At 41.0% G+C, this 27,357-nt stretch overlaps 1 protein-coding gene across 4 annotated transcripts in view; it reads left to right on the top strand.

Moving 5' to 3' along the window:
- LOC114907431 (zinc finger protein 160-like) overlaps nt 1-27,357 on the top strand; it is an 80,840-nt gene that overhangs the window by 31,745 nt on the left and 21,738 nt on the right. The window contains exon 5 of one of the 4 annotated variants that reach the window (XM_029243089.1): nt 8,272-10,163. The exons of the other annotated variants lie outside the window; for them this stretch is intronic. Coding sequence (XP_029098922.1) covers nt 8,272-9,680 — 1,409 coding nt within the window. The 3' untranslated portion in view covers nt 9,681-10,163. Of the gene's footprint in view, nt 1-8,271; nt 10,164-27,357 lie in introns of those variants that run through there. 4 annotated transcript variants of the gene reach the window in all.

Genomic DNA, 27,357 nt, shown 5'->3' with positions numbered 1-27,357 from the left:
AGGCTGCAGGGTCGTAGTTCCTCTTACTTCTGGTATCTGCCTGCAGTGGGTGAGGTTGGTCCAGTGGCTTGTGTAGGCTCCTTGGTGGGGGGACTGGTGCCTCTGTTCTGGTGGGTGCTGCTGGATCTTGTCCCTCTGATGGGTAGGGCCACGTCTGGTGGCTCTTTTTGTGGTGTTTCTGAGCTTAGTATGACTTTAGGCAGCCTGTCTGCTAAAGTCATGGGTGGGGTTGTGTTTCTGTCTTCCTAGTTATTTGGCATGAGGCCTCCAGCACTGGAGCTTGCTTGCCATTGGGTGGAGCCGGGTCTTGGTGCTGAGATGGAGTCCTGTGGAAGAGCTCTTGCCAATTAATATTCCCTGAGGCTGAGAGTTCTCTGGTCGTCCAGCGTCCTGGACTAGGCTCTCCCACCTCAGAGGCTCAGGCCCGACCCCTGTTCAGAGCACCAAGAGTCTGCAACTGCACGGTGTGGAAGAAAAGGAAAAAAAAAAAAGAAAGAAAACAGACACACACAAAGAAACACACAAACGAAAACAAACAAAAAAGAAAATGAACAAACAAAACCCCAAGACAAAAAAACAAACCACACAAGAGAGAGGGATAACAAAAAAGAAGAGAGCAACCAAACAAACGAACCCCAAAATGAAAACAAACACTAAAAACTAAACTGCCAAAACTAAAAGCAAATCAAAAGCAGAAATCGAACTCTCGGTAGGTCTCTGCACCTGCTGTGGGCACTGTGGGGCCAGCTTATGCTCTGACCTGACCCAACTCCTATGAGTACTTGCCCCAAAGTCCACAGCCTCAATTGTGGAAACACTCGTTGTCTATTCAGATATTGCACAGATGGAGGGTTTACCAAGCCGATTGAGGGATTTAATCTGCTGCTCCTGTGGCTGCATGGAGAAATTTCCCTTTCCCTTCTTTGGTCGCACTGCCCCAAGAGTTCAGCTTTGGTTTTGGCGCTGCCTCTGCATTCTGGCCACCCTCAGGAGTCTCTTCCCCACCCAGGCAAGGGGGCGCGAAAGCAGTGGCTGATTAGGGCTCACTTGCTCACCCAGGCCAGGGAGCGGGAAGGATACAGCATTCACAATTGGGATGTGCGGGGAGTGCCTTTGGCAGTGGAGACCGGTGGGAATTTTCAACAGCCTGAGGTGTGCTGTTCGCTCTCCCCAGGAAGTTGGTCCCAGATCGCTGGACCGTTGGCAGTGGCGGGCTGCACTGGCTCCCGGGAAGGTGTGGGCAGTGACCTGGGCTTGCTCACGGGACCTGCGGTGGCAGCAGTAGCCGTCACGCCCACCTCTGGGGTCCAAGATAGCAGGCACAGCTCTCACCAGGCCCTAGAGCTTGTGTAGGCTGTGCCCTGCTGTCTGTGAGTGCGTGGAGAAAGAAGCTCCTAGGGCGGGTGTGCCCCTCTCCTCGTGCACCCTGCAACAATGGTCCCTTGTCTATCCGGCAGGCCCAGGTTACTTTCCAGACTCCATCAGGCTGTCTCCTCACAGCTAACCCCCAATCCTCTCTCCCTGGGGTCTGACCTCTGAAGCCCGAGCCCCAGCACCCAGCCCCCACTCGCCCCGGCAGGCAGGCAAGCAAGCATCTCAGGCTGGGGAGTGCTGGTTGACACTGATCCTCTGTGCGGGATTCTCTCTGCTTTGCTCTCCGCACCCCTGTTGCTGCGTTCTCCTCTGAGGCTCCAAAGCTCCCCCTTGTCTCTGCCAGTGAGGGGGCTTCCTAGTGTGCAGAAACATTTCCTCCTTCACAGTGCCCTCGCAGAGGCGTGAGTCCTGTCGCCTTTGTCTCTTTTTTTTTTTTTCCTTTTTTCTTTTGCCTTACCCAGTTACATGGAGATGTTTTTTGCCGTTTTTGGAAGTCTGAGGTCTTCTGCCAGTGTTCTGTAGGAGTTGTTCCACATGTAGATGTGTTTTTGATGTATCTGTGGGGAGGAAGGTGATCTCCACATCTTGTTCCTCTGACATTTTCTGAGACTTCTCTATCAATGTTCTTTGTCTTTTCAAAGAACCAGGTTTTAGTTTCATAGATCTTTTCTTTTTTTTTTTTTTTGGTCTCTATTTCATTTATTTCTGCTCTGATCTTTATATCTCTCTTTGGGGTTTTGTTCTTTTTCTAGTTCCTTTAGGCATAAAGTTAGGTTATTTATTTGAGGTTGTTTGAGATTGTTCTTGAATCCTAAGTTTAGCTTGTTTTGCTATAAACTAAACTCTTAGAACTGTTTTTACTGTGTCCCATAGGTTTTGGGTCATACTGTTTTCATTTTCATTTGTCTCTAGGGTTTTTTTTTTAATTTCCTCTTTGATTTCTTCAGTGATCCACTGGTTGTGTAGTAGCATATTCTTTAGCTTCCACATCTTTGTGTTTTTTTGCAGCTTTTTTGGTTTTGTGGGTTTTTTTTTTTTTTAGTTGATTTCTAGCTTCATAGCACTGTGGTCGGAAAAGATGCTTGATATGATTCCAGTTTTCTTACATTTACCGAGGATTGCTTTGTGATCCAGCATGCGGTCTGTCTTGTAGAATGCCCCATGTGCACTTGAAAAGAATGTGTATTCTGCTGCTTTCAGGTGGAATGCTCTATAAATATCAATTAAGTCCATCTGCTCTAATGTGTCAGTTAAGGCCTGTGTTTCCTGATGGATTTTCTGTCTGGATGATCTGCCCATCGATATAAGTGGGTGTTAAAGTCCCCCACTATTATTGTGTTGCTGTCCATTTCTCCTTTTATGTCTGTTAACATTTGCCTTATATATTGAGGTGCTCCTTAGTTGGGGTGGATATATATTTGGAATTATGTCTTTTTGGATTGATCCTGTGATCATTTTCTTGTGGCCTTGTCTCTTTTAACAGTCTTTTTTCTTTTTCAGGTCTGTTTTGTCTGATATAAGTGTTGCTTCTCAAGCTTCTTTTTTATTTCCGGTTGCATGGAATACTTTTTACCATCCCTTCACTTTCAGTCTGTATATGTCTCTGCATCTGAAGTGAGTCTCTTGCAGGCAGCATATGTACAGGTCCTATGTTTGTATCCATTCATCCAGTCTGTATCTTTTGGTTGAAGCATTTAGTTCATTTACATTTAAGATAATTATTGATATGTATGTTTCTATTGCCATTTCGTTAATTGTTTTGGATTTGTTTTTGTAGGTCTTTTTGTCCCCCTTTCTTCTTTTGTTCTCTTTTCTTGTGGTTTGATGAGTATCATTAGTGTTATGGTTGGATTTCTTTTTCTTTTTTATATGTATATGTATTAGAGATTTTTGTTTCTCAGTTACCATGAGGTTTTTGTATACTAGTACATATGTTTATGTGCTTGTTTGAAGTTGCTAATCTCAAATGCGTTTTAGATACTCTGCATTTGTACTCTCCTCTCTGCATGATTACTGTTTTTGATATTATATTTTACATCCAGTTGTTTTGCATATCCCTTAACTGCTCATTGTGGATACAGATGGTATTACTACTTTTGTTTTTTAACCTACCTACTAGCTTTGTGTGTGGATGATTTCCTGCCTTTATTATATGTTGGCCTTTACCAGTGAGCTTTTCCATTTTGTGATTTTCTTGTTTGTAGTCAAGAAAGTCTTGTTGTGGTCTTTTCCCACTAGAGAAGTTCTTTTAGCATTTGTTGTAAATTTGGTTTGGTGGTGTTGAATTCTTTTAGCTTTTTCTTGTCTATGAATCTTTTGATTTCTCCATCAATCTGAAGGAGAACTTTGCTGGTTTGACTACTCTTGGTTGCAGGTTTTTCTCTTTCATCACTTTAAGTATATTGTGCCAGTGCCTTCTGGCTTGCAGAGTTTCTGATGAAAAATCCTGTGATAGTCTTATGGCAGTTCTCGTGTGTGTTTTTTATTGCTTTCCCTTGTTGCTTGTAATTTTCTGTCTTTAATTTTTGTTGTTTTAATCAGAATGTCTCTTGGTGTTTCCTTTCCCAGGTTAGAGAAGTTTTCAGCTATTATCTCTTCAAATATTTTCTCAGGCCCTTTCTCTCTTCTCCTTCTGGGAACCCTGTATTGCGAATATTAGCATACTTGCTCTTGTCCCAGAGGTCTCTGAAACTGATCTCATTTCTTTTTATTCTTTTCTTTTTTTCCCTTTGGTGACAGTGATTTCCCCTACTCTGTTTTCCAGCTCACTGGGCCATTATTCTGCCTCATTTCGTCTATTATTAATTCCTCATATTTTTCATTTCATTTATTGTATTCTTCAATTCTGTTTCATTGTTATTTAGAATTTCTAAGTCTTTGTTAAAAACTTCTCATTTCTCACACTGTGCATCCATTCTCCTACCAAATTCTTTGATTACGATTATTACTCTGAACTCTTTCTTGAATAGTTTGCCTGTCTCCACGACACTTGGTTTTTCTTCTGGGCTTCTATTTTGTTCCTTTATCTGAAACATATTCCTCTGTCGCCTCATTTTGTCTAAATTGCCATTTGTATTTTATGTATGTGGTAGGTTAGTTACATTTCTCAACCTTGGAGAAGTGGCCCTCTGTAGGAGACGTCCTGTGCATTCAGGCAGTGCACTCCCCTTTCGTCACCTATGGACCAGGGGCTATCTGGTCCTCAGGTAGTATGTGGCCTGCGTTTGCAGATTTGGTCTATAGGCTGCAGAGACTATAGTTTTCTTGCTTCTAGTGTCTGTCCCCTGGTGAGTGAAGCTGGTCTAGAGGCTTGTGCAGACTTCCTTGTGGGAAGAGAGCAGGTGCCTGCTCTCTGGTGGGTGGTGCTGGGTCTTTGCCTCTGGTGGATAGGGCCCACTGGTGTCTAGGGGCATGGGAAGTAGCTGGGGGCTCAGGAAGTCTTTAGACAGCCTGTCTGCTAGTGGGTGGGACTGTGCCCCTGCCCAGTGTGTTGTTTGGTCTGAGGCGGGGAGTCACAGCACTGGAGCCTGCAGGGTTTTGGATGGGGCCAGGTCTTGGTGCCAAGACGTCAGCCTCCAGGAGAGCTCATGCAGATGAATGTTGCCTGATATGTCCACCACCAGTGTCTGTGTCTCCTGACCATGCTACAGTTGCCTCCTGCCTCCCCGGAGATCCTCTAAGACCAGCAAGTGGCTCTGGTCCATGCTCCTATGATATTACTGCTTTTGCCCTTTGTCCCAGTGCATGTGAGATTCTTTTGTGTGCCCTTTAAGAGTGAAGTCTCAATTTCCCCCAATCCTGTGGAGCTGCAGTCAAGTCCCGCTGGCCTTCTAAGCCAAATGCTCTGAGGACTCTGCTTCCTGGGGCTGGACTCCTGGGCTGAGCTGCCTTACATGGAGCTCAGAACTCTCACTCCTGTGGGAGAACCTCTGTAATATAATTATTCTCCTGTTTGTGGGCTGCCCACCCAGGGGGCATGCGATTTGATTATATGGCCAATCTGCCCCTCCTTCTGTCCAGTTGTGGTTCCTTCATTAGCTGTTGAAGATCTTTTCTGGTAGGTTCTAGTTCAGTGGTTGCTCTTCAGTCAGTTGTGATTTTGGTGTGCTTGTGAAAGGAGGGGAACTTAGGGTCCTTCTCTGCCATCTTAGCCGCTATCCCTCAAGAGTTTTTTTTTGGAAGTCTTCTGTTCTATTCCAGCAGTCTGTCTGTATGCCAGTACCACACTGTTTTGATTAGTGTATCTGTGGAATAAGTTTTGAAATAAAGAAGTGTGATACAACAAGTTTGTTCTTTTCAAGATCGTTTTTGCTATTTGTTTTCTCCTGAGACTCCATATGAATCACAGGATGGAGTTATCTGTTTCTTCAGGAAAACACTACTGGGATTTCACTAGGGAATGATTTGAATATAATGATCACTTTGGGTAGTATTGACATCATGACAATATTGACTTCCAATCCGTGAATTTGGGATGTCTTTGCATTTATTTTTGTCTTTTCTAAAATTTTCAGCAGTCTTTAGTTTGCAATATACATATCTTTACCTTCTTGTATAATGTTGCATCTAACTTTTTTTTTTTTTGATTTTCTTGTAACTGGAATCTTTTTCTCATTTTCTTTTTTGGTTGTTCATTTTTAATGTTTATGAACCCAACTGAATTTTGCATGTTGATTTTATATCTTGTCATTTTTTTAGAGCTCTGAAAATTTTAGCAGGGTTTTTCTGCAGAATATTCAGGGTTTTCTACATATTAGATCATGTCAGTTCTGTAGAGATGATTTCACTCCCTTTTGCTATTGGGATATCTGTTACCCAATTTTCTGCCTCTGTGTTCTTCCTGGGACTTCCAGTAATAGGCTTTTAGAAATATTGAGAGCAGGTATCCTTGTCTTGTTCCTGATCTTAAAGGAAGAGCTTTCATTCTTTCACCATTGAGTATGATGATAGCTTTGTGTAACTGCTCCATTGCAGGATATTTTTCAGCATAGTCTTCTCCCTTTTCCTAATAAAGAACATACATCACACATGATGTTGAATCCAAATTCATATGCCCGTTCCTCATTGGAGTTAGAAGCAGAGAAATGTGTATTAGTTGAGGAGGTGCCAACCAGAAACTTGGGAGACCTGGCCTTGCCTCAAATCCATCTTCCTGGCTGGCCAGGGTGTAAGATTTTTAAAGGGTAAGGGAGAGAGGGGAGGGGAGTGTCTGTAATCCCAGCTTTCCTATAAGATCTCAGCTGCAGACTTTTGAGAATCAAGTTGTGGCTTCCTTTCTGATTATTCTGTATGTTTCTGCAAAACAGTTCCTAAATCAGAGTCTTGTGATCCCTTAACTTCCTTCTAGGAGACAGGAAAAGCAATAGTTCAGGCATTTTATTATTTACTTAGAGCCAAATGTGGCTGGTTAAGAATTTCAATTCTCAGTGGACCCTCTGGTGTCATCAATTTTTAAGTCCTCTTGGGGTAACTGGTTGAAGCCACAGTTTGGGTTCATAAATCAAGGTACCAATTTAAGCTACCAGTCATGGAAGTGATTAAATTGGACTTGCTTTTCCTTTGTTTCTGTATTCTCTCAATCCCCTAATGAGTAACTGCTTGAATCTGACTTTCTGAACTCAGGAATGGTCTAGGAGACTAAAGCCTTTTTTTTTACAAACAGGAAATGGGAGACTCGGAAAGGCTTTTGTAACCAGGAAGGCCCTGCAGATTCCTGTTCAGTTTCAGTCCCCCTTTTTCTTTGGTACTCCTCAATCTTGAGATGAACATGTGTGGAAGAAGAAACAGAATAAAATTTTCGATAGGTTAATCAGACTTAGCGGGAAAATTCAGATTTAAGGCAACTTAACTTTTGAAAATTATGGTCCCCTACTCTACTGGAGGGTTGATTCAGTTTCTTTGTAACTGCACGTATGTACAGAAGACACTCATTTGTCTTTTGATGGCTTTTTCCTGGTTTTTCCTTCTGATTTCTGCTAATAAAATTCATGTTCTTTATGATATGACTTTATCTGCATTATATCTTATATGGTTTTCATTTGCATTTTTTTCCAACAACATTGTGTCTCACCCTAGTCAATAAAAATATGCAAAGTGCTCACTTTTTGTTTCTAGTATTTTGGAGCCATTAAACCAGATAATGAAGGATACCGCATAGGTAGGGATTGCTCTGTTACTGGCCGTTAGATAACTGGAGGATATTTTATGTCTTAAATTGTAAGTGTCATTTACAGATGATGGTCTTTTAGCATGTATTATGCAATACAACTGACACATACTACTTGTTAATGTAAAATGCCTTTTTTGGGGGGGGTACATAGTTCTATAGCAAAGATTTACAAAAATATATTGTTTCTTAAAAATTGTTTTATCAAGTTCTTCATTTTCTGTGTTATATTTGTTTTACAGTTCTAAACAGCCAATTATATTATTAATTGGATAAGTTTTGTTTTGGATTATTTCCCGGTACAATACATTGTCTATTTTTAAAAATTAATTTATGTACAGTAAGTATGCAGAATACATCAATAGTATATTTTTCTCCTCAGTTATGAGACAGCAGTATGTTTACTGTTGGTTGGTATGTTCTTAGAGATGATAGTAGAAGAATACTCTTTCTTTGAGAGCCAACATAAGTTTGTCCAGTGTGAGTGTTTTTGTCATACGGTGTTTAAAACTAGGCTACCTTAAAGTATATTTGGATTTATGTTGTCACGCTTTCTTAAGTAAAGAATTCTATTCCTTTAGTGTTTCCAAAAATTTAAGGTCATGGTTGGGGCATTTCATACCTATCTTTGGTATAAGTATTACATTTGTTGTAATATCATATATTCAAAGTGAGACATATATCTTTGAATTATTGTGAATGGGATACCTATGGTTCTTTATATCTTGTAGATATCTCCCCTATACATGTGATCAAGCAATTACAACCCAAAGTGAACAGTGATAAAGGAGAAGTATTCCAAACACCGATGTTGGGAAGACCTGAAAGCTGTAAAATCAAACATTTTCACCTCTGGGAAATTCAGAAAAATATGTATGACTTTGAGTGTCAGTGGAGAGACGATGAAAGAAATTACAAAGGAATGCCTGTAATCTGTGACAAAAATCTCACTGATGGAAGAGATCGACATGGTAGAGGGGGTGCAGGAATGAAGCCCTGTGGAAATAGGCTTGGATTAAACTTTCAGGATAAACTGCAGATGTTTCGGACTGATGGAATAATTTCTGAATGTGATGGAGTTGAGAGGTCTATCAACAATCGTTTCTCATTTTCACCACTTCAAAGAATTCCTCCTAGTGTCCAAGCCAATGTTTCTAATATATATGGGAATGATTTTGTGCATCCTTCAGTGATGACGCAAAACCTTAAAGCACACAGGGAAAGACCTTGCAAATGTAATGGGTGTGGGAAAGCCTTTCTTAAGGGCTCACACCTCATTAAGCATCAGACCATCCACACAGGAGAGAGATTACATAAATGTGACATATGTGACAAATTCTTTGGTCGAAGTTCACAGCTTGCATGTCATCGTAAAATTCATCCTGGAGAGAAATGTTACAAATGTAAGGCGTGTGGCAAAACCTTTAAAAATGGCTCCACCCTTGCCAGACATCAGATAATCCACCCAGGAGCAAACTTACATAAATGTGATGTATGTGGTAAAATCTTTGGTCAGAATTCATACCTTGTACGTCATCGGAATATTCATGCTGGAAAGAGAAGTTACCAGTGTAATGAGTGTGGTAAAACCTTTACTGACAGCTCAAACCTCAGTAGACATCAGAAAATTCATACAGGAAAGAAATTATATAAATGTGATACGTGTGGCAAAGTCTTTAGCCGAAATGCACACCTTGCTGGTCATCGGAGGATTCATACTGGAGAGAAACCTTATAAATGTAATGAGTGTGGGAAGCTCTTTAGTCAGCATTCACATTTCATAAGTCATAAGAGATTTCATACTGGAGAGAAACCTTACAAATGCAGTGAGTGTGGCAAGGCCTTTAGTGAGAAGGCAGTCCTTTTAAGTCATAAGAGAATTCATACTGGTGAGAAACCTTACAAATGTGATGAGTGTGGAAAGGTCTTTAGTCAAAAATCACATCTTCGACTTCATTGGAGAGTTCATACTGGAGAGAAACCTTTCAAATGTAATGAGTGTGGCAAGGTCTTCAGTCGAAATTCACACCTTACAAGTCATCGGAGAGTACATATAGAGAAACCTTTCAAATGTTTTGAGTGTGGGAAAGCCTTTACTCAGGTCTCAACCCTCACTACACATCAGAAAACCCATACCTGAGAGAAACTATGTTAGTGTGATATATGTGGGAAGGTCTTCAAGATTCACACCTAACCGTTGTTCAGAGAATTCATACTATGGAGAAATCATACAAATATCAGTGTGGCAAAGCTTTTGTGCATTGAGCCTCACTTACCATCAGAGAATTCATACTAGAGAGAAACCTTACAAATGTAGTGAGTGTGGCAAAGTCTTCAGTGTGCTTTCAAGCCAAACTTACCATCAGAGGATCCATACAGGTTAGAGCACTTAAAAATATAGTGAAGGGGACTTCCTTGGTGGTCCAGTCGTAAAGAATCTGCCTTACAATGTAGGGGACATGGGTTTGATCCCTGGTCAGAGAATTAAGATCCCACATGCCGCAGGGCTACTAAGCCTGCGCGCCACAACTACTGAGCTTGCGTGTCTCAACTAGAGCCCACATGCTGCAAACTACAGAGCCCGTGCACTCTGGAACCCACGCACCACAACTACAGAGCCCATGCACCCTGGAGCCTGTGCGCCACAACTAGAGAAGAGAAAACCTGCACGCCACAACTAGAGAGAAGCCTGCACACTAGAGTGAAAGATCCTGCGTGCCTCAACGAGGATCCTGCGTGCCGCAACTAAGACCCAACACGCCAAAAATACATAAATAATAAATAAATCTTAAAAAAAAATACAACGAAGGTGGCAGTGCTTTAGGAGGCCTTCACATCTTAGGCTTCACGAGAAAATTCATACTGGATAGAAGCCAGATAAATGTATTCAGTATAGTCAGGCCTTTAGAAAATGAATTCAATCTAGGAAGATTCCTCACCAATGCCATGAATGTGAAAAACCTATTCTCACAGCTCACATCTCACCAATATTCAGGTAATCTGCACTCTTCAGAATGTTACAAATGTACTAAATTTTGAATGCTTTTAGATTGTGCCTTAAACTCAGTGATCACCAAATACTTCATGTTTTAAAATGCAACAAATATGTCAAAAGTTAAACTATTGCTCACTCATCGCTAGGTATCAGATTTTTTTTTTTTTTTTGCGGTACGTGGGCCTCTCACTGTTGTGGCCTTTCCCGTTGCGGAGCACAGGCTCCGGACGCGCAGGCTCAGCGGCCGTGGCTCACGGGCCCAGCTACTCCGCGGCATGTGGGATCTTCCCGGACCGGGGCACGAACCCGCGTCCCCTGCATCAGCAGGCGGACTCTCAAACACTGCGCCACCAGGGAAGCCCGATATCAGAATATTTATCCTGAGTAAAACCCGCAGAAATGTGTGTGGCAAGGATCTTACCCAGAAGTCACAAGATAGGAGCATACTGGCGCCGTACCTCCCAAATGCACTGGTTGAGGCAAAACCTTTACCTTGAGTTCAAGTACTTGGCAATTGCAGAAAATCCATATTGAAGAGAAGCTATGGAAACGTATGAATAGAGGCTTTCTCCAGGCCTCACAGTGCACTAAGCTTCAGAGTACACAGTTTTGAGAGAAACCACACAAAGCAATATGTGTCCTGAGGACTGTACTTGAAGATCAAAACTGAAATAGAGGATTCACGCTGGCGAGCAAGCTTTCCGATGTAATGAATGTTGTAAATTTTTACATCAAGTATCAACACCTTTAGTGTAATGACAGAATTCTTACAGGTTACAAAGTATACACGGAAAAGCTTCATGAAACAGTACATCCTTGGGGTTTACCAAAGAACTAATATTTGGGACAGTCCTTACAAATATAACGAATTTGGTGAATTTTTTGAGCAATTCTTACAACAGACCATCGGAGAAGGCATACTAGGAATAAATAAATCTTTAGTTCTCTGAGGTTAACCTGAGATATTACATACTGCAGAATCATTGCAACTCACAACATGTTAAAACTTCTGACATGGTGTGTATATGAGAGGAAAAAGGACATATGTGAAAATAACCGATTATCTTCAGTATATTAAAATTTAATTATTTGAGTTTTCTTGAAAAGGCTACTTACTATTTATGCTTTTCAACCTAAAGTTTGAAGTGACAGGGAAGAACAAGTCTGTCTCCATATTGGACCTTTTCCTTTTACTTTAACATTTGTATTCTATTGCTTTGGCTACAAGTGAATCACTAAAGGGATGTTGCCTATAAGCTTAAATTATACATAATGGGCTATCTTTGGGAAACCTGATTCCCGTGTAATGTGCATTAAACTAAAATACCTTTGTTTACCTCGTGGGAAACCTCCTGTCCAGGCTCCCCTGTGAATGGATTCAAGAAAGAAGAAATTAAAACATCCCCTCAAGAACCTGATTGGAACCAGGAGTTTACTCCTTCCTCTTTTAGTATGAAAGAAGCCTGAATTCTAACTCAGGGAAGATGATTCTTTGGGACAGTAGTCCACCATCTTCTGGGTCTGCTGGCTTTCTGAATAAAGCCACTGTTGCTTGCTCCAACAACTAGTCTCTCAGTTTATTGGCCTGTTGTGTGGTGAGCCCTAAGAGCTTGGCCTTGCTAATATGTTGATTTCATACATTCATTACAGGCCTTTCATGATGGTCTCTGGGAAGGAATCAGTAAGATGAGGGGGCCAGCTTCATTAGGTGTGGTTCATTCACATCCATGTTCCCTGGAAAGACATGAATCCTGAATTATCAAATTCAGTAGTGTGTGAATTAGTGTCAGGGAGGGGCAGAGAATAGTGTAAAACTAGGACATGAATCATCATGCTCATTATGTTCAGGGCGCCCTTCTGTTCACCGTGGGTTACAGGACAGAGTGCTCTACCAACTGACCTGGACAAGAGCAGGCAAGACATTAGGCACTGGGCTTTTCATGGGAGGAGAGTGACAGGTTATTAGGGACTGATTATGTGGTAGGAACAATGCACAGGAAAAGTTGGTCACTTTCTCCATTGGATGGCAATAATGGTTGTATGTATGATTAAAAAAAAGTTAGCCTTGGGGCTTCCCTGGTGGCGCAGTGGTTGAGAGTCCGCCTGCTGATGCAGGGGACACGGGTTCGTGCCCCGGTCCGGGAGGATCCCACATGCCGCGGAGCAGCTGGGCCAGTGAGCCATGGCCGCTGAGCTGTGCGTCCGGAGCCTGTGCTCCACAAGGGGAGAGGCCACAACAGTGAGAGGCTGGCGTACGGCAAAAAAAAAAAAAAAAAAAAAAAGTCTTATTTTTGGAAATTGAGAGAGCAATTAGTTTGAGCATCAAATTTAATCAGAACCAGAGTAATATGTGTGTGTGTATGATTCACATTTAACTGCTGTCATTATCATTTGCTACTGTTGTATTCATAGAATTACATTCTGAATGTATCATGGGTCTCCTATTTTAATTAATAAAATATAATCACTTTTGTCATAACCCTGGATGAATCATGTTTATTCCATCGACAGTTTTATCTCATGTCGGTGCTTTATAACAGCAGGTAAGAATGCACCGTTAGGCTCTCAGGTTTGAAAGAATCTATAACAATTTTCTTTCCAATGTGGAATGAAACAACATACAATTTGGGGGTTACATACTCATACTTTGTACTCTCTACACTCTATTCCAGAATATTCAGATGGCTATAATGCAAATCCCATAGCAGTGCATTTCAGACTGACTTCCATTAATGTGCAAAAATTGAATCAAATTTAAATAAATTTAAAGATCTAATTGGCTTTATTGAATGATTGATACACTGGGCAGCATCCCACCTAGGGAATAAAGAGGTGCTCCAAGGAGCTGTACAAAGTGGGAAAGCACATGATGTTGCGCATCTTTTCATGTGCTTTTTGAATTTGTATCTATGATAGATGTTTGGTTTGTGCTTTCTATGAGTCTTTGTATGGATATGGGACTCTCGCCACTTCCTGAACTTGGGTGACTGTTTCCTTTCCCAGGTTAGGGCGGTTTTCAGCTATTATCTCTGCAAATATTTTCTAAGGCGCTTCCTCTCTTATTCTCCTTCTGGGACCTGTATAATACAAATATTAGTGCACTTGTTGTTGCCCCAGAAGTCTCTTCAAATGTCGTCCTTCTTTTATTCTTTTTTCTCTTCAGTGGTGATTTCCACTACTCTGTCTTCCAGCTCACTGATCCATTCTTCTGCCTCATTTAGCCTGTTATTGATTCTAGTGTATTTTTCATTTCAGTTACTGTATTATCCAATTCTGTTCAGTTGTTGTTTAGATTTTCAAAGTCTTTGTTAAATACTTCTCATTTCTCAGGCTGTGCATCCATTCTCCTCCCGAGTTCTTTTTGATCATTACTCTGAACATTTTTTCGGCCAGATTTCCTATCTCCACGTCACTTAGTTCTTCTTCTGGGGTTTTTGTCTTATTCCTCCGCCTGAAACATATTCCTCGGGTACCTCATTTTGTCTGAATTGCTATTTATATTTTTATGTATGTGGTAGGTTAGTTACATTTCTCAACGTTGGAAAAGTGGCCCTCTGTAGGAGGTGTCCTATGCATCCCTCTCATCATCGAAGGTCAGAGGCCAGCTGGTCCCGGGGTAGTGTCTGGCCTGTATTTGTGGATTCAGTTTGCAGGCTGTGAGACTGTAGTTTTCTTGCTTCTGGTGTCTGCACCCTGGTGGGTGAGGCTGGTCTAGAGGCTTCTCCCTGCCCACTGTTGGTTGGACCTGGGTCTTGGCCCTTTGGCAGGCCAGGGTATGTCTAAGGTTATGCAGAGAGGTGGCAGTGGGCTCAGGAAGCCTTTAGGCTGCCCCTTGGCTGATTGGTGGAGCTGTATCCTCTGCCAGTTTGTTGTTTTGCCTGAGGCGCCCCAGTGCCAGACCTATAGGTTCTTGGGTGGGGCGAGGTCTTGATGCCAAGAAGTCAGCCTCCAGGAGAGCTCATCATTGCCTATGTCCCCAGGGTGAGCCTACGCCTCCCCCCACCTTCCCAGGAGATCCTCCAAGATCAGCAGGCAGGGGCAGTTCTTGCCCAGTCTTCTATCAGATTATTGCTTTTGCCCTTCATCTCTGTGTATGTGAGATTTTGTGTGTGTCTGTTAAGAGTGAAATCTCTATTTTCCCCATTACTCTGAGCTCCTGCAATCAAGCCCCACTGGCCTTCAAAGGTAAATGTTCTGGGGGCTTCTCATCCCAGTGCCGGACCTCTGGGCTAGGGGGCGTGATGTGGGGCTCACGACTCTCACTCCTGTGTGAGAACCTCTGTAATATAATTATTCTCTAGTTTTTGGGTCACCCACCCAGGGGATAATGGGGTTTGAGTATATCGTGGGTCTGCCCTTCCTACCCATCGCATCGTGGTTCCTTCTTTATGTCTTTACTTGTTAAAGAGCTTTCCTGGTAGGTTCCAGTCTTTCATCAATGGTTGTACTGCAGTTAGTTGTGATTTTGGTGTGCTCGTGAGAAGGGGTGAGTTTAGGATCCTTCTACTTCACCATCTTGGCTGCTATCACAGAAGAGTTTTTTCCTAAAGTCTCTGTCTGCCTTTATGACAGTACCACACTGTTTCGATTAGTGTAGGTTTGGAATAAGTTTCGAAACAAGGATGTGTGAGACCTCTGACTGTTCTTTTCAAACTTATTTTTACTATTCATTGTTTCTTGACATTCCATAGGAATCACAGAATGGATTTACCTGTTTTTTCAGGAAAACCCTATTGGGATTTCACTAGGGAATGAATGATTTGAATCTGTTAATCACTTTGGGTAGTACTGACATCTTGACAATATTGACTTTCAATCCATGAACATGGGATATGTTTCCATTTATTTTCGTCTTCTGTAAAATTTTCAGCAGTCTATAGTTTGCAGTGTACAAATCTTTCTCTTCTTTTATAATGTCATGTCTAAATATTTTTTGATTCTCTTATAAATGGAATTGTTTTCTCAATTTGTTTTGATCATTTTTAATTTTTAGAAACCCAATTGAGTTTTGCATGATGATTTTAAATCTTATAAGGTTTTTGAACTCTTTCATTATTTCTAGAAGGTTTTTTTTTTTTTTTTACTTTCAGAATCTTCAGGGTTTTCCACCTATTAGATCATGTTACCTGTGTACAGAGATGATTTTGCTTCCTGTTGCTACTGGGATATCTATCATCTCATTTTATGCCTATGTGTTCTTGGTAGGACTTCCAATTATATGTTTTTAGAAATAGCAGGTATGCTTGTCTTGTTCCTGATCTTGGAGGAAAAGCTTCCATTCTTTCACCATTGAGGATGGTGAAAGCTCTAAAGAAAGACTGAGTGGAAGGACAGTTTTCAGCATACTCTTATACCTGTGTGTAAGATTTTAAAGGCAAAAGGAGGGAGGGGAGGGGAGTGTCTGTGATCCCAGCTTTCCTATAAGATCTCAGCTGTGCAGACTCTTTGGCACACATTGTGACTTTGTGATTATTCTGTACGTGCCTGCAAAACGAGTTTCTAAATCACGGTCTTGTGATTCTTTAACTTCTTTCAGGAAGAGAGTAAAAGCAATAGTTGTGACGTTTTATTATTTACCCAGAGCCAAATGTGATGCGTTAAGAATTCCAGTCCTCAGTTGACCCTCTGGGTGTCATCAATTTTTAAGGCTTCTTGGGGCAACTTGTTGAAGCCACAGTTTGGGGTTGTAAAGGTATCAGTTTAAGCTACCAATCGTGGAAAAGATACATGTTCGGCTTGCTTTTCCTTTGTTTCTGCATTCCCTCCTTCCCCTAATTGGTAACTGCTTGAATCTGCTCTTTGGATCTCAGGGAAGGTCTAGGAAACTAAAGCCTTCTTCTATAAACAGGAAACAGGGGACACAGAAAAGTTTTTGTAACCTGGAAGACCCCCCAGGTTCCCTTTGATATCAATCCTGCCTTTTCTTTGACATTCATCAGTCTTGAGGGGAACAGGTATTGGATAAGAATGGGAAAATGTTGCACAGACAGGTTAATCAAACTCGACAGAAGAACTCAGATTTAGGGCGACTCAGTTTCAAAATCATGGTCTCTTACTCTTCTTTACTATTGATTTGATTTTTTTGTATCTCTGTTTGGGTACAGAAGAAAGTCATCCATCGCCTATGATCGCCCTTTTTTGGTTTTTCCTTCTGTTTTCTGCCAAGAACATTCTTGCACAATCTCCTGGAATATTGTTTTTTTGTTTTTGCTTCATTGGGTCTTTGTTGCTGCACACAGGCTTTCTCCAGTTGCAGCAAGCAGGGGTTATTGTTCGTTGCGGTGCGCGGGCTTCTCATTGCGGTGGCTTCTCTTGTTGCGGAGCATGGGCTGTAGGCGCGTGGGCTCAGTAGTTGTGGCTCCGCGGCGTGTGGGATCTTCCCGGACCAGGGATGGAACCCGTGCCCTCTGCGTTGGCAGGCGTATTCTTAACCACTGTGCCAAAATCCTGTATGTTTTTCTTGGATATAAACATGACAGTGGAACTTGTGGTACTTGCGGTATAATCAGTACGACATGTTATAGAGCACATTTGTAATCCTGTTTTCTCCCTACAACATCACACTCTCTCCCTTTTTAGATCTTTTTTGTTTCTGTTTCATATCCATAGTATAATTTCCATAGTGAAAAATGGGATGGTATCATGTTAATTCCTAAACCAATTCTTGTTTTCTTTTAAAATTAGTATTTCAGTTGCCATCGTACACTTATTTTCACACAGATGTGCAGTCACAAGCTGTGCTCCCACATATGCATACACCCTGTGCTCCACTCATGTCCTTTCTCATTCCTGATCACTCCTCAGATGGAACCTCGATGTGAATGGAAAGTTATTTATTTGCATATTTAATTTGTTGTGTTGATCACCCCCATTTCCAGAGCACTTTTTCACCCATGCCTCCACCTTCCACGTTACTCACATTATAGAAACGATCCCTCTTTATCCATTGAACAACTTTATCTGGACAGCCGTGCAGCTGTGATGACTCGGAAACCACTTCCAGGAGGGATGGCTGAATAGCTTTGTTACACAGCTCACTTCTTGCATCTCCCTTGACGTTTTCTGTCTAAATGTCAGAAATTCGTTGTATTATTTGTTGTATTATTTTGGTATTTGTTGTATTATTTTGTAATCTGTCCTGTTTAAGTTTTGGCCGACGGCCGGTCACATTGAAGTTTTCTGTCTGTAGGTCCTGGTTCTTACACCACTTTGTGTGTCGGTTGGGTTAATGTACATAAACCTGTGCGCATCTCCTACCCTGATTTGAAAAATCGTGTTAATTTACCTCAAGCCTTTAAAAACAATTTAGTGCTGTTAGATGGCTTAGAATATTGCATGTTTTGTAGTAAATACTCAAAAGTTACTTTTTTAGAAAAAGGTATGTTAGTATTCTGTCATGGTTTTCATGATACACCTTTGTCTGCATTATATCCTGTTTGCTTTTCGTTTGTACTTCGTTCTCAACAACATTGTATCTGATCCCAGTTAATGAATATAGAATGTGCTGTTTATTCCATATATTTTGGTAACCATTAAGCTAGATAATTAAGGGTACTGCATAGGTAGGGATTGCTCTACTTACTGGCTGTTAGAGAACTGGAGAAAATTAATATTTTATAAATTTATAAGTGGAATTTACAGATGATGGTCTTTCAGCGTGTCTTATGCAAAACAACTGACATACTACTTGTTAATGTTATAAAATGCCTTTTCTTTATGGGTACGTAGTTTTACGGCAGATACTTAGAAAACTATATTGTTTTGTTAAAAATTGTTTTATCAAATTCTTCATTTCTCTGTATTTGTTTTACAGCCAATTAGTTAGATTGGATATGCCTGTTTTGGCTTTTTAGCATTACAATTTATGTCATCTGTTCTTTTTTTTTCTTTAACATCTTTATCGGAGTATAACTGCTTTACAGTGTTGTGTTAGTTTCTGCCGTATAACAAAGTGACTCAGCTATACATATACATATGTCCCCATATCTCCTCCCTCTTGCGTCTCCCTCCCACCCTCCCTATCCCATCCCTCTAGGTGAACACAAAGCACTGAGCTGGTCTCCCTGTGCTATGTGGCTGCTTCCCACTAGCTATCTATTTTACATTTGGTGTGTATATATGTCCATGATACTCTCTTACTTCATCCCAGCTTCCCCTTCCCCCTTCCCGTGTCCTCAAGTCCATTCTCTACGTCTGCATCTTTATTCCTGTCCTGGCCCTAGGTTCATCAGAACCTTTTTTTTTTCCTTTTTAGATTCCATATATATGTGTTAGCATACAGTATTTGTTTTTCTCTTCACTTCACTCTGTATGACAGACTCTAGGTCCATCCACCTCACTACAGATAACTCAGTTTCGGTTCTTTTTATGGCTGAGTAATATTCCATTGTATATATGTGCCACATCTTCTTTATCCTATGTCATCTATTCTTTTGCATTTATTTATTTACAGTAAGTATTCAGAATACACCTATAGTATAATATATATTTTTCTTCTCAGTTATGAGACAACAGTCTGTTTAGTGCTAATTGGTATGTAAATATCATTCTTTTATTTCATGTTCCCAGTGATTAAAATGTCATCACAGTGTTTCTCAACTGTAGGTCACATTCATTCAAAAGACATGCAATCAAATAGCGAGTGTTCTGGATAATGAAGTGGGGTGGAAAAGAGGTCGAATCCCCAGAGGTGAGGGCCTCGTGGGTGTGTGCTGAAGGGGCCCTGGTACCTGGTGGGGGCGTGTGCAGCCAAAGCCCGTGGTCACTGGCTCGGGAACCTGGAAACCCATCCCTCCCAGCACTCAGCCCACCGCATCCTCAGGAGAGCAGGCTCGGGGCTCCCGGCGCATGTGGCCGGCAGAGGCCAGCCTGCTGCCGCTCCCCCCGGGAGAGGGGTACCCAGCCTCGGGGTCAGTGCCCCACCGGACACAAGTGCCCGCTCCACCATCCACCCCTAAGGACACCTTCCGTGGGTTCAGCTCTTCTGCAAGGGGAAGAGAGCAGCAGGCACACAGCAGGCATCCAGTAGCTGCTCACTACGAGGGCGGCCTTCCTTGACGACAGGACAGGTGACCAGTGAGGGCTCCCTGTGCTCACGGGCCACCGTCCACAGCCTTGCGGAGGACACCGTGGGGTTTCTCTCCTCCCCAGTTTTCACTCTTTTCCATGGACTTCCCTCCTGTGGAAACCTGCCAGTTCTCCTGCTTTTAACCCTCTGCCTGTAGAGATGGAGAGGTACTGTGATGGGCCAGCTTGAACTCCCTGAACTGGGATTCTGCGAAGAACACGTTTCCATAACTAGGTCGACTCCGAGACGGCTTGGTGCAAGTCAGCGATGGAACGTTCAGCTTGATAAAGCTGCAGGTCGGAAGGGCACCGACAGAAAAATCTTCATGTTAATCTTCCTCCCAACTCTTTAAACTGGTAATAATGACAGAACTGTTCCTATAATCATTTTCACCTCAGGGAAATCCAGGAAAATACACATGATTTTGAGTGTCATTAGATAGATGATGAAATTACAAAGGAATGTCTATGACCCATAATGGAAATCTCACTGATGGAAGAGATCAACATGGTAGAAGGGATGCAGGAATCAAGCCCATTGGAAATAGGCTTGGATTTAACATTTTGGATAAACTGCAGGTATTTCTTACTGATGGGATAATATCTGAATGTAATGAAGTTGAGAGGTCTATCAACAGTAGTTCCTCATTTACTCCACTTCAAAGAATTCCTCCTAGTGTCCAAACCGACGTTTCAAATACATATGGCAATGATTTCATGCCTCCTTCAGTGATGACACAAGACCACATCGAAAGACCTTACAAATGTAATGAGTGTAGGAAAACCTTTCTTAAGGACTTACTCTTCACTGGACATCAGATAATCCGTACAAGAGAGAAATTATATAAATGTGATGTATGTGACAAATTCTCTGTTCGAAATTCACAGCTTGTACATCGTCAGAAAATTCACGGAGAGTCATGGTACAAATGTAACATGTGGCAAAACCTTTAATGATAGAGCCACTCTTGGAAGACATCAGATAATCCACCCAGGAGCCAAATTATATAAATGTGATGTATGTGGTAAAATCTTTGGTCAAAACTCACAGCTTGGAATATTCATGATGGAAAGAGAAGTTACAAATTTAATGACAGCTCAAACGTCAGTAGACATCAGAAAATTCAGACAGGAAAGAAATTATATAAATGTGATGTATGTGGCAGAGCCTTTAGCCAAAATTCATACCTTGCCGATCAACGGGGAGTTTATACTGGACAGAAACCGTACAGATGTAATGAGTGTGGTAGATTCTTCAGTGTGCCTTCTAGCCTAACTTAGCATCAGAGGATCCATACTAGTGAGAGCCCTTAAAAATATAACGAAGTTGGCGATGCTTTTAGCATGGCTTGATAGCTTAGGCTTCATGAGAAAATTTATGCTGGATAGAAGCCAGATAAATGTATTTAGTATAGTCAGGCCTTTAGAAGATGAATTCATTCTGGAAAGAATCCTCACAAATGCCATGAATGTGAAAAAGCCATCCTTGTGGATCACGTCTCACCAATAATCAGGAACTCCACACCAGTCAGAGCATTACAGATGTGCTGAATTTAGCAAAGCTTCTTGGTTTGTGCCTTAAACTTTTTATGGCTGAGTAATATTCCATTGTATATATGTGCCACATCTTCTTTCTCCATTCATCCAATGATGGACACTTAGGTTGTTTCCATCTCCGGGCTATAGTAAGTAGAGCTGCAGTGAACATTTTGGTACATGACTCTTTTTGAATTTTGGTTTTCTCAGGGTATATGCCCAGTAGTGGGATTGCTGGGTCATATGGTAGTTCTATTTGTAGTTTTTTAAGGAACCTCCATACTGTTATCCATAGTGGCTGAACCACTTCACATTCCCACCAGCAGTGCAAGAGTGTTCCCTTTTCTCCACACCCTCTCCAGCATTTATTGTTTCTAGATTTTTTGATGATGGCCATTCTGACTGGTGTGAGATGATATCTCATTGTAGTTTTGATTTGCATTTCTCTAATGATTAATGATGTTGAGCATTCTTTCATGTGTTTGTTGGCAGTCAGTGTATCTTCTTTGGAGAAATGTCTATTTGGTCTTCTGCCCATTTTTGGATTGGGTTGTTTGTTTTTTTGTTATTGAGCTGCATGAACTGCTTGTAAATTTTGGAAATTAATCCTTTGTCAGTTGCTTCATTTGCAAATATTTTCTCCCATTCTGAGGGTTGTCTTTTGGTCTTGTTTATGGTTTCCTTTGCTGTGCAAAAGCTTTGAAGTTTCATTAGGTCCCATTTGTTTATTTTTGTCTTTATTTCCATTTCTCTAGGAGGTGGGTCAAAAAGGATCTTGCTGTGATTTATGTCATAGAGTGTCTGCCTATGTTTTCCTCTAAGAGTTTGATAGTTTCTGGCCTTACATTTAGGTCTTTAATCCATTTTGAGCTTATTTTTGTGTATGGTGTTAGGGAGTGATCTAATCTCATACTTTTACATGTAGCTGTCCAGTTTTCCCAGCACCACTTATTGAAGAGGCTGTCCTTTTTCCACTGTACATTCCTGCCTCCTTTATCAAAGATAAGGTGACCATATGTGCGTGGGTTTATTTCTGGGCTTTCTGTCCTGTTCCATTGATCTATCTTTCTGTTTTTGTGCCAGTACCATACTGTCTTGATTACTGTAGCTTTGTAGTATAGTCTGAAGTCAGAGAGCCTGGTTCCTCCAGCTCCGTTTTTCGTTCTCAAGATTGCTTTGGCTATTCGGGGTCTTTTGTGTTTCCATACAAATTGCGAAATTTTTTGTTCTAGTTCTGTGAAAAATGCCAGTGGTAGTTTGATAGGGATTGCATTGAATCTGTAGATTGCTTTGGGTAGTAGAGTCATTTTCACAATGTTGATTCTTCCAATCCAAGAACATGGTATATCTTTCCATCTATTTGTATCATCTTTAATTTCTTTCATCAGTGTCTTATAATTTTCTGCATACAGTTCTTTTGTCTCCTTAGGTAGGTTTATTCCTAGATATTTTATTCTTTTTGTTGCAGTGGTAAATGGGAGTGTTTTCTTGATTTCACTTTCAGATTTTTCATCCTTAGTGTATAGGAATGCCAGAGATTTCTGTGCATTAATTCTGTATCCTGCAACTTTACCAAATTCATTGATTAGCTCTAGTAGTTTTCTGGTGGCATCTTTAGGATTCTCTATGTATAGTATCATGTCATCTGCAAACAGTGACAGCTTTACTTCTTCTTTTCCGATTTGGATTCCTTTTATTTCCTTTTCTTCTCTGATTGCTGTGGCTAAAACTTCCAAAACTATGTTGAATAAGAGTGGTGAGAGTGGGCAACCTTGTCTTGTTCCTGATCTTAGTGGAAATGTTTTCGGTTTTTCACCATTGAGGATGATGTTGGCTGTGGGTTTGTCATATATGGCCTTTATTACGTTGAGGAAAGTTCCTTCTATGCCTGCTTTCTGCAGGGTTTTTATCATAAATGGGTGTTGAATTTTGTCAAAAGCTTTCTCTGCATCTATTGAGATGATCATATGGTTTTTCTCCTTCAATTTGTTAATATGGTTTATCACATTGATAGATTTGTGTATATTGAAGAATCCTTGCATTCCTGGAATAAACCCCACTTGATCATGGTGTATGATCCTTTTAATGTGCTGTTGGATTCTGTTTGCTAGTATTTTGTTGAGGATTTTTGCATCTATGTTCATCAGTGATAATTGGCCTGTAGTTTTCTTTCTTTGTGACATCCTTGTCTGGTTTTGGTATCAAGGTGATGGTGGCCTCGTAGAATGAACTTGGGAGTGTTCCTCCCTCTGCTATAATTTGGAAGAGTTTGAGAAGGATAGGTGTTAGCTCTTCTCTAAATGTTTGATAGAATTCGCCTGTGAAGCCATCTGGTCCTGGGCTTTTGTTTGTTGGAAGAGTTTTAATCACAGTTTCAATTTCAGTGCTTGTGATTGGTCTGTTCATATTTTCTATTTCTTCCTGATTCAGTCTTGGCAGGTTGTGCATTACTAAGAATTTGTCCATTTCTTCCAGGCTGTCCATTTTATTGGCATAGAGTTGCTTGTAGTAATCTCTCACGATCTTTCGTATTTCTGCAGTGTCAGTTGTTACTTCTGCTGTTTCATTTCTAATTCTATTGATTTGAGTCTTCTCCGTTTTTTCTTTTTTTGTTTGTTGGTTTGTTTGTTCATGGTACGTGGGCCTCTCACTGTTGTGGCCTCTCCCGTTGTGAAGCACAGGCTCTGGATGCACAGGCTCAGCGGCTATGGCTCACGGGCCCAGCCGCTCTGCGGCATGTGGGATCTTCCCGGACTGGGGCACGAACCTGTGTCCCCTGCATCGGCAGGCGGACTCTCAACCACTGCGCCACCAGGGAAGCCCCTCTCTCTTTTTTTCTTGATGAGTCTGGCTAATGGTTTATCTATTTTGTTTATCTTCTCAAAGAACCAGCTTTTAGTTTTATTGATCTTTGCTATTGTTTCCTTCATTTCCTTTTCATTTATTTCTGATCTGATTTTTATGATTTCTTTCCTTCTGCTAACTTTGGGGTTTTTTTGTTCTTCTTTCTCTAATTGCTTTAGGTGCAAGGATAGGTTGTTTATTCAAGATGTTTCCTGTTTCTTAAGGTGGGCTTGTATTGCTATAAACTTCCCTCTTAGAACTGCTTTGGCTGCATCCCATAGGTTTTGGGTCGTCGTGTCTCCATTGTCATTTGTTTCTAGGTATTTTTTTATTTCCTCTTTGATTTCTTCAGTGATCACTTCGTTATTAAGTAGTGTATTGTTTAGCCTCCATGTGTTTGTGTTTTTTACAGATCTTTTCCTGTAATTGATATCTAGTCTCATGGCATTGTGGTTGGAAAAGATACTTGATACAATTTCAGTTTTCTTAAATTTACCAAGGCTTGATTTGTGACCCAAGATATGATCTGTCCTGGATAATGTTCCATGAGCACTTGAGAAGAAAGTGTATTCTGTTGTTTTTGGATGGAATGTCCTATAAATATCAATTAAGTCCATCTTGTTTAATGTATCATTTAAAGCTTGTGTTTCCTTATTTATTTTCATTTTGGATGATCTGTCCATTGGTGAAAGTGGGGTGTTAAAGTCACCTACTATGAATGTGTTACTGTCAATTTCCCCTTTTATGGATGTTAGTATTTGCCTTATGTATTGAGGTGCACCTATGTTGGGTGCATAAATATTTACAATTGTTATATCTTCTTCTTGGATCGATCCCTTGATCATTATGTAGTGTCCTTCTTTGTCTCTTCTAATAGTCTTTATTTTAAAGTCTATTTTGTCAGATATGAGAATTGCTACTCCAGCTTTCTTTTGGTTTCTATTTGCATGAAATACCTTTTTCCATCCCCTTTCGGTCTGTATGTGTCTCTAGGTCTGAAGTGGGTCTCTTGTAGACAGCAAATATATGCGTCTTGTTTTTGTATCCATTCAGCCAATCTGTGTCTTTTGGTGGGAGCATTTAGTCCATTTACATTTAAGGTAATTATCGATATGTATGTTCCCATTCCCATTTTCTTAATTGTCTTGGGTTCGTTATTGTAGGTCTTTTCCTTCTTTTGTGTTTCTTGCCTAGAGAAGTTCCGTTAGCAGTTGTTGTAGAGCTGGTTTGGTGGTGCTGAACTCTCTCAGCTTTTGCTTGTCTGTAAAGGTTTTAATTTCTCCATCAAATCTGAATGAGATCCTTGCTGGGTAGAGTAATCTTGGTTGCAGGTTTTTCTCCTTCATCACTTTCAATATGTCCTGCCACTCCCTTCTGGCTTGCAGAGTTTCTGCTGAAAGATCAGCTGTTAACCTTATGGGGATTCCCTTGTGTGTTATTTGTTGTTTTTTCCTTGCTGCTTTTAATATGCTTTCTTTGTATTTAATTTTTGACAGTTTGATTAATATGTGTCTTGGCGTATTTCTCCTTGGATTTATCCTGTATGGGACTCTCTGTGCTTCCTGGACTTGATTAACTATTTCCTTTCCCATATTAAGGAAGTTTTCAACTATAATCTCTTCAAATATTTTCTCAGTCCCTTTCTTTTTCTCTTCTTCTGGAACCCCTATAATTCGAATGTTGGTGTGTTTAATGTTGTCCCAGAGGTCTCTGAGACTGTCCTCAGTTCTTTTCATTCTTTTTTCTTTATTCTGCTCTGCAGTAGTTATTTCCACTATTTTATCTTCCAGGTCACTTATCCGTTCTTCTGCCTCAGTTATTCTGCTATTGATCCCATCTAGAGTATTTTTCATTTCATTTATTGTGTTGTTCATCATTGTTTGTTTCATCTTTAGTTCTTCTAGGTCCTTGTTAAATGTTTCTTGCATTTTGTCTATTCTATTTCCAAGATTTTGGATCATCTTTACTATCATTATCCTGAATTCTTTTTCAGGTAGACTGCCTATTTCCTCTTCATTTGTTAGGTCTGGTGGGTTTTTATCTTGCTCCTTCATCTGCTGTGTGTTTTTCTGTCTTCTCATTTTGCTTATCTGTGTTTGGGATCTCCTTTTTGCAGGCTGCATGTTCGTAGTTCCCATTGTCTTTGGTGTCTGCCCCCAGTGGCTAAGGTTGGTTCCATGGGTTGTGTAGGCTTCCTGGTGGAGGGTAGCAGTGCCTGTGTTGTGGTGGATGAGGCTGGATCTTGTCTCTCTAGTGGGCAGGTTCATGTCTGGTGGTGTGTTTTGGGGTTTCTGTGGACTTATTATGATTTTAGGCAGCCTCTCTGCTAATGGGTGGGGTTATGTTCCTGCTTTGCTAGTTGTTTGGCATAGGTTGTCCAGCACTGTAGCTTTCTGGTCGTTGAGTGAAGCTGGGTGCTGGTGTTGAGATGGAGATCTATGGGAGATTTTCGCCGTTTGATATTATGTGGAGCTGGGAGGTCTCTTGTGGACCAGTGTCCTGAAGTTGGCTCTCCCACCTCAGAGGCACAGCACTGACTCCTGGCTGCAGCACCAAGAGCCTTTCATCCACACAGCTCAGAATGAAAGGGAGAAAAAGAGAGAAAGAATTAGTAGAAGTAGGAAGAAAGAAAGAAACGAAGGAAGGAAGAAAGAAAGAAGGAAGAGGGAAGGAAGGAAGAAAGAAAGACAAAAAGAAGGAAAGAAAGGAGGGAGGAAGGAAGGAAGGAGGGAAGAAAGGAAGGAAAAAAGAAAGAAGATACAGTAAAATAGAATAAAGTAAAATATAATAAAGTTATTAAATTAAAAAATAACTATTTAGAAAAAAAAGGGACGTATAGAACCTTAGGACAAATGGTGGAAGCAAAGCTATACAGACAAAATCTCACACAGAAGCATACACATACACCCTCACAAGAAGAGGAAAAGGGGAAAAATTCATAAATCTTGCTCTCAAAGTCCACCTCTTCAATTTGGGATGATTCATTGTCTAAAGGAGGGAGGGAGGGAGGGAGGGAAGGAAGGAAAGAGAAGGTAAAGTAAAATAAAGTTATTAAAATTAATTATTAAGAAAAAAAACAAAAACGGACGGATAGAACCTTAGGACAAATGGTGGAAGCAAAGCTATACAGACAAAATCTCACACGGAAGCATACACATACACACTCACAAAAAGAGGAAAAGGAAAAAATCATAGATCTTGCTCTCAAAGTCCACCTCCTCAATTTGGGATGATTCGTTGTCTATTCATGTATTCCACAGATGCAGGTACATCAAGTTGATTGTGGAGCTTTAATCCGCTGCTCCTGAGGCTGCTGGGAGAGATTTCCCTTTCTCTTCCTTGTTCGCACAGCTCCCGGGGCTCAGCTTTGGATTTG

This window comes from Monodon monoceros, unplaced genomic scaffold, assembly GCF_005190385.1.
Source record: "Monodon monoceros isolate NGI ecotype Baffin Bay Population unplaced genomic scaffold, NGI_Narwhal_1 Super_Scaffold_10, whole genome shotgun sequence".
NCBI lineage: Eukaryota > Metazoa > Chordata > Mammalia > Artiodactyla > Monodontidae > Monodon > Monodon monoceros.
The sequence above is the reverse complement of the archived record's forward strand: the minus strand, read 5'-3'. Positions and strand labels throughout refer to the sequence as shown.